This window comes from Elephas maximus, chromosome 1 (assembly GCF_024166365.1).
Source record: "Elephas maximus indicus isolate mEleMax1 chromosome 1, mEleMax1 primary haplotype, whole genome shotgun sequence".
NCBI lineage: Eukaryota > Metazoa > Chordata > Mammalia > Proboscidea > Elephantidae > Elephas > Elephas maximus.
The window spans coordinates 108,148,616-108,155,947 of record NC_064819.1 but is presented as its reverse complement, the minus strand read 5'-3'; the positions used below and the strand labels follow the sequence as shown (position 1 = coordinate 108,155,947).

The window sequence follows — 7,332 nt, the reverse complement described above, 5'->3', positions numbered from 1 at the left end:
ACACATGTCAGTCCCTCTCCCTGGCCCTGTCATTTTCCCACCCAGGCCCAGCAGCCTTCAGAAAAGGGGCCCCAGAACCAGGTGCACCCCTCCCAGAGCCTACTGTCTTCAGCTCCCAGACCTTCTCTGACCTCCAGACCTCAGAAAATCCCTCTCCCCATGTGGTGGTTAATTGTGTCTGTCAGCTTGGCTAGGCTATAATTCCCAGTGGTTTGGCTAGACACTAGACTAATTGCTGTTCCGTAATGTAGTCTAATGTAATGTAATCACCTTCCATAATGTAATCTGATATAGTCGGTTAATCAGCTGAAAGGGAGTTCCGTTAGGATATGGTCTGTCCCCAGACTATATGGATGTTTTGACAGAACTCAGTCTCTATCTCCACTCTGAACTCTTTTTGTCACCTGACCTATGGATCTTGGGACCAAAGCCTCCAGGAGTCTCTAGCCTGCTGCCTGACCTACAAATTTTGGCCTTACAAGTCCCCACAATCACATAAGCCAAAGCTTTAAATCTTTCTCTCTCTATATATATGTACATAACCAAAAAAACTAAGCCCATTGGCATTGAGCTGATTTCGACTCAGAGGGACCCTATACGACAGAGTAGAAGAGCCCCATAGGGTTTCCAAGAAGCGGCTTGTGGATTTGAACCGCCAGTCTTTTGGTTAGCAGCCATAGCTCTTGACCAGTGTGCCACCAGGGCTAAAACCAAACCTGCTGATGTCAAGTCGATTCCGACTCATAGCAATATATGTATGTGTGTGTGTGTGTATATATATATATATATACACACACACATACATGTGTGTATATATATGTATACATGTATATCTCACTGGTTCTGTTTCTCTGGAGAACCCTGACTAACACACCCCACCTCTCTCCTCTACCTTTGGTGATTCTCCAAAGGCCTGAGCATATTCCTAAACAATGATGGAAGGTAAGAAATGCTGGACTGGTTTGGGTGAATCCCTGTTAGGCTGTGAGCTCCTTAGGGGAGGGATCAGGCTCATCCATCCCTGTCTTCCCACACCTGGCATAGTGCCTGGCACATAGTAGGCACTTAGAAAATGGTTACTGGATAAATAGAAAGGATGTTTGGGTGCGGTTTGGAGGGGAAGGGCCTCGTCAGGTGAGGAGGATAATTGAAGATGCTGCCCACTGTGTACTCTGAAGGGCTGGAAGAGAGAGTGAGATGGGAGGGTCTTGGGGCTAAGTGTCCCTACCCCTACCATAATTTTGGAGAGGGGAGGGGGCCTGTCAGGGAGGCCGAGGGGAGAGCAGGGTTGGTGGGAAGCTGATCCCGGCAGACCCTCTCCCTGCCCCTGCCCATATGCCCGGGCAGGATCTGTTTGTGAGTGAGCATGTTTGACTACTGCCTCCGATCTGTGACACTACAGCTCCTCTTGACAGAGCAGCATCAAAGAGGCGGCTGGCCACACAGGGGCTGTCCAGACACACAGGGCCTTCCTGGTCTTTGTCTTCCTTCTTCCCCACCCCACGCCCATTCCCACTGATCAGGCTGATCCGAAGGGAGGGCCAAGAAACAGGAGTAATGCCAAGCAGGGAGAGCTCAGCTCCTCATGTCAGGCTGGAAGGGTCCTCAGGAATCATGGAGCTCAGGCCAATGCCCAAACAGGAAAGATGAGGAAACTGAGGCCAGGGAGAGGAAGGATTTGTCTACAGCCATAGAGCAAGCTGTTGGCCAAGATCCCAAGACTTCTGGCTCCCATTTCTGTGCTGTTTGTCTTACCAAGTGGGGACACCAGGGAAGGAGAAGGAGTCTGCAGGACTTACCACTTCAAAGGAGGAACACTACCCCACCCACGCCCCCGCCCTCACCCCTACCTGCGTGTAAAGAGCATGAGCCCTGTAGCTAGATGGCCTGGCACAAGTCCTAGGTCCCTCTCTTATTAACAGTATAACCTTCAGCAAATTTCTTAACTTATCTAAGCCTCAGTTTCCTCATCTGTAAATGCAGATAACAGCCATGTACTAGCCTTATAGTGACATAGGATTAAATGAGTTGACATATATAAAGTGCTTGGAAAGGGCCTGATATATAGTAAGTGCTCAGTAAACATTGGCTGTCACTACTATATGTCAGACGGGCTCCATGTCCTGCCAATGTCCTTCCTAACCCAGCAAAAGGCCTTCCTCTGAGGAGTGACTTTCAGAGGCAAGCAGGAGGTAACCTAGCCCTATCCACTTCCCAGGATGTGAACAAGAGCCTGGCCCCCTCCCCGGTGCTCTCACTGACTCCACCCTCCAACCCCCATCTCTGGGACTCAGTGGCCCCTCAGCCTCACCAGTCGCCAGCCTGTCTGCCCAGCTCTCACGCCTGATGCAGAGATAAACATGTCCCAGGATAGTATTGTTTCCCACTTGCGGCAGCTCTCAAGTGCGATCCTGGAGGGTGGGATTAGCTGAGCATTCGGGCAGTTTAGGGGTTTGGAAGGATTGAGAGAGGCTGTTCCCAGAGCCGGCCAATCCCCAGTTCTTAAAGGCGGTGCAGGCAGCTGGAGGCCCTGATGCTTACAGGGAAGGGGCAAAGGAGCAGCTGTGGCCTGAGGCTCTGGAAAAAGTCTGCTCCCACCACACACATACGCTCACACACCCACTCACTCACTCACACTCACACATACACACTCACACTCATTACACTCACTCATACCCACCCACACACACACTCACAGCCTAACGTGGAGGGAGGGCCTACTCAGCTGAGTGGAGAAATGGGGCATCCTCTCTGCTAGTCAGTTCTCTCCACCCCCAGATCACAGCCTTCTGGTCCCTGTGATCCCACAGGGGGGCAATCTGAATAGCAAGGTGTCTCCTGGAAAAGAGAAACCGAGAGCCCTTGGCAAAGACTGACCGTAGCACCCGAAAGCCCATGACTAGCCAACAGGCAGAGTGGAGCTTGTCTGGGGCAATGGAGCATCAACGTGCTTACTTCATCAGTTTCACGAGAGGCCTCTTCCTCTCCCAGCCAGGGCGGCCTCTTTCTCCCTGCCCCACTCCCCAGCTATCCCAGTACTGCCACCCTCATGATTTCACTGCCATGGCCAATCCAGGCAGTGGCCAGGAGCCCGGGGCCTGCCAAAATTCACACCCCCTAGAGAGTAAGCAAGAGCCAGGCATGGCCGGGTGTGTCACTAGCTGTAAGAACAGAAGAGGAGTGTCAGAATCAAAATCCCAAGGCTGACCTCTATGAGGCGGAGGTCAGACATGCCTCCACTCTCCAACCTTTGTACCAATTCTGACACCAACCGTCCCTCTCACAGCACCCTCTACTTCTCCGCTGAGTTTGATAATTTGCTGCAATGACCACACAGAACTCACAGACAATACTAACAATTATGGGATTTATTAGGGAAGAAACAGTTTACAGTTCAGGTTCAGGAATGCTCAGGATACAGTTCTTTGGTGAAGACAGCCTCTTCTCAACAGGCACACCTCTCTGTGGCCCTTCAGCCCCTGCCCTGCTTGGGCAAGTGTTAGACAGCTCTTTAGCTCTACCAGCAAGTGCCCAGAGGCACCCCACTCCACCAGGAAGCCTCTTGTCTGAAGGCACTCAGCTTTCTTGGTCCATGGGCCAGGTAAGCCCACCACACTGTCTGCTGCCAGTCTCCTGGTTCTGCTGCTTCTGCTGCCACCATTTCTCTGCTACTGCTTCTCACTGTCTCTCAACGTCTCTGGTGTTACAGCTCTCCCTCTGTTTCCTGGATCTAGGATGTTCTCAGCACACGGATCCTGGGTCCAAAGGACACGCTCCAGTCCTGGCTCTTTTTTCTTGGTGGTGGTGAGATCCTTCCTTCCCACCTCTGGGATGGCTCATTTTAAGCTTAGTGGGATGGCAAAACCGACCAACCTGTTCATTAGGGTTCCATACACCTTATTTGCAAAGTCCCATCCCCATAAGGGTGCCATGCACCTTATTTACATTATTAGCAAGCTATCCAATCCCCTTGGTGGGCCACAAGCACCTAATTTGCATAGCCCCACTCAGTCATTTGGTGGGAGTTACAAAGACTATGGCTAGAAGGGTCATAGTAAGTAATTTACTGCACCGCACTAGCATAAGCTCCACCCACTCAAACCCACACCTGCGAAGACAGCCTGTTCCACTAAGTGCACTCCGGCCAGGCAAGACCACCTCCCCTCCTAACAGGGCTAAACTTGGGGCAGTCCTCAGCTCCTGATCATGTCTGTCAGCCAGATAGCCCAACTCTTCTGACTCCTGCTAAATTCTGCTCAGCTGTCCTGTCACAAGAAATCTGCCCTGAGTAAACTTGCCTGCCTGTAATCTCATTATTTCACATAGAGATGGCATTTGTGGTGCTGGTGGTAGTGGTGGAGTTGCTGTTGGTGGTGGAGGTGGTGGTAGTGGAAGTGGTAGACGGGGTAGTGATAGAGATGGTTATATGGACATAGAAATACTGGTTGTGATGATAGTTTCAGCAGTTTTGGTAGTAGAGGTGGTGATGATGATAGTGATGCTGGGGGTGGAATGATGATAGTGATGATGATGGAGGTGGTGATAGTAATGGAGGTGGTTATTGGTGGTGGTGATGGTGGTAATGGTGAAGGTGATAATGGTGATGAAGGTGATGGTGGTGGTGATGTCAGAGGTGGTAGTCATGGTAATGGTAATGGAGGTGGTGATAGTAGTAGAGATGGTAGCAGTACTAGACATGGTGATGATAGTGGAATCAGTGTGGCAATGGTGGATGTGGTGATAGTATAGGTGATGATAGCAGTGAAGGTGCTGCTGGTGATGGTAGGGCACTGATGAGGTGGTGGTGGTGGGTGGTGGTGGTGGTGGGTGGCGATGGTAGGGCACTGATAGAGGTGGTGATGGTGGTGGGTGGCGATGGTAGGGCACTGATAGAGGTGGTGGTGGTGGTGGGTGGTGGTGGTGGTGGGTGGTGATGGTAGGGCACTGATAGAGGTGGTGGTGGTGGTGGGTGGCGATGGTAGGGCACTGATAGAGGTGGTGGTGGTGGTGGGTGGTGATGGTAGGGCACTGATAGAGGTGGTGGTGGTGGTGGGTGGTGGTGGTGGTGGGTGGCGATGGTAGGGCACTGATGAAGTGGTGGTGGTGGTGGGTGGCGATGGTAGGGCACTGATGAAGTGGTGGTGGTGGTGGGTGGTGGTGGTGGTGGGTGGTGATGGTAGGGTACTGATGAGGTGGTGGTGGTGGTGGGTGGTGGTGGTGGTGGGTGGTGATGGTAGGGTACTGATGAGGTGGTGGTGGTGGTGGGTGGTGGTGGTGGTGGGTGGTGATGGTAGGGCACTGATGAAGTGGTGGTGGTGGTGGGTGGTGGTGGTGGTGGGTGGTGATGGTAGGGCACTGATAGAGGTGGTGGTGGTGGTGGGTGGTGGTGGTGGTGGGTGATGATGGTAGGGTACTGATGAGGTGGTGGTGGTGGTGGGTGGTGGTGGTGGGTGGTGATGGTAGGGCACTGATGAGGTGGTGGTGGTGGTGGGTGGCGATGGTAGGGCACTGATAGAGGTGGTGATGGTGGTGGATGGTGATAGCGGCGGATGGCGATAGTGGTGGATAGTGATGGTGGTCTTCGGAGTGAGAATGAGATGAGTAGGAGTGTCTCCCCTTCCTCGTTAAGGCTCACACCCTCAGGATGGGAACAGATCACTAGATGTGTCTCAAAGGACTATAGAAAGGGCATCCAATCACAAACCAAAAAAACCAAACCCGGTGCTGTCAAGTCGATCCCGACTCATAGCCACCCTATAGGACAGAGTAGAACTGCCCCACAGAGTTTCCAAGGAGCACGTGGCGGATTCGAACTGCCGACCCTTTGGTTAGCAGCCGTAGCACTTAACACTATGCCACCAGGGTTTCCATCCAATTACAGAAGGCCCCAAAATCAATAGGGACAATGCCCCCTTCTTCAGTTCTCCACAGAAGCTTCATGTGTTCCCCTGCTAGACCTGTGGGTACCTTCCCTCCTTTTAAAGCACATATCATCTGCCCTAAAATCTGCTGTGGCTTCCTTTGAAAGAAAGTGGAAAGAAGTCAAGATTAAGAGAGAGAGGGTCCTATATTGGGATCCCAACTAAATGGGATAACCCTGGATCTGAACCTCAGGTCTAAAATGGGAGTAATTCTTACCAGCAGGGTCATTGTGAGAATTGAGATAAATATCTTTAAAGTGCTGGCACAGAGTCGTGGCGCTATAAGCGATAGGTATTTTTCATTCTGTTTTCCAAGGTTTCCTTATCGAGCTCCGGCGTGCCCACTCCTCCCCCATACTCTTTTTGCCGTGCATACCCTGTATTAGTCTCCTAGGGCTGCCACAAAAACTTACCATAAACTTAGTAGCTTAAAACAATGAAGTTTATTCTCTCATAGTTCTGGAGGCCAGAAGTGGGAAATGAAAGTGCCAGTAAAGCCATGCTCCCTCCAAAGACGCTAGGCAAAAAGGCTTCCTTCCTCGAGTTGTTCTTTGACTTGGGGCTCCAGTCTCACCTCCATCTTCACAGGAATCTTTATATGGCCTTCTCCCCTGCGTTTCTGTGTGTCCTTTCCTGTCTCTTACAAGGATGCTTTCATTGAACTTAGGGCCCACCCTTATCTAGTATGACCTTAGTGCAATCCTTATTTTAATTATACCTACAAAGACCCTATGTGCAAATAAGGTCACATTCTGTGGTTCCAGGTGGACATGAATTTAGCCTACTACATCTTTTCAGCCTCTGAATGAGCCAGACCTAACCCCTGCACTCCCTGCCACCTGGCACAGTCCTGGCCCTGTCCCTCCACCCTGCCTGGGTCACACCCCGGGTCCCCTGGCCCCGGTGCCTCAGGCTCCCTGGCGCCCTGCATGCCTGCCTGTATGCATGTGCACAGATTCCCCTCCGCACTTGGCGGTGAGAAAAGGGGATTCTAGGCTTCAGCAGGAGCCCACAGGGGCCTCTCTGCTCGGAAATGCTTCTTCCTCTCCCCCTGGCAGCTGTTTGGCTTGGCGGGGACCCAGCTGGCAAGCTCAGCAGCCAAGGAGCCCTGGGAGGCAGGGGGAGGGAATGGTGAGGGGCAGGCAGCTCCCTCCTCGGGCCCAGGCCCTGGGAGCTGGGCCAATAGTGGGCCTCCCTGCTGGCCGGCCCCAGCCCCCTCACTCTTGGTACTTCTCCTCCTTGCTTCCCGGTCCTCCCCATCCCACAAAGGGGAATTCTGGAGACCCTTCATTCCCCCCTCCCCAGCCAAGAAGAAGACGTGCAGAAGGGGAGCAGCGACTGGCAAAGGGAAAAGAGCAGTCAGTGGACCCTGCAGATTTGCTCTGGATATTCTTTGAGAACACCCCAGAAT

General features: G+C 52.3%; 1 protein-coding gene across 1 annotated transcript; it reads right to left on the bottom strand.

The window, feature by feature from the left end:
- Positions 1-3,117: 3,117 nt before the first annotated feature.
- On the bottom strand, positions 3,118-6,852 carry LOC126069485 (uncharacterized). Its single transcript, XM_049872956.1, has 3 exons — positions 6,806-6,852; positions 4,792-5,579; positions 3,118-3,161 (listed from the first exon to the last, which is right to left on the bottom strand). Exons 1-3 carry the CDS (start codon positions 6,850-6,852, stop codon positions 3,118-3,120), a joined length of 879 nt encoding a protein of 292 aa, XP_049728913.1.
- Positions 6,853-7,332: the final 480 nt, after the last annotated feature.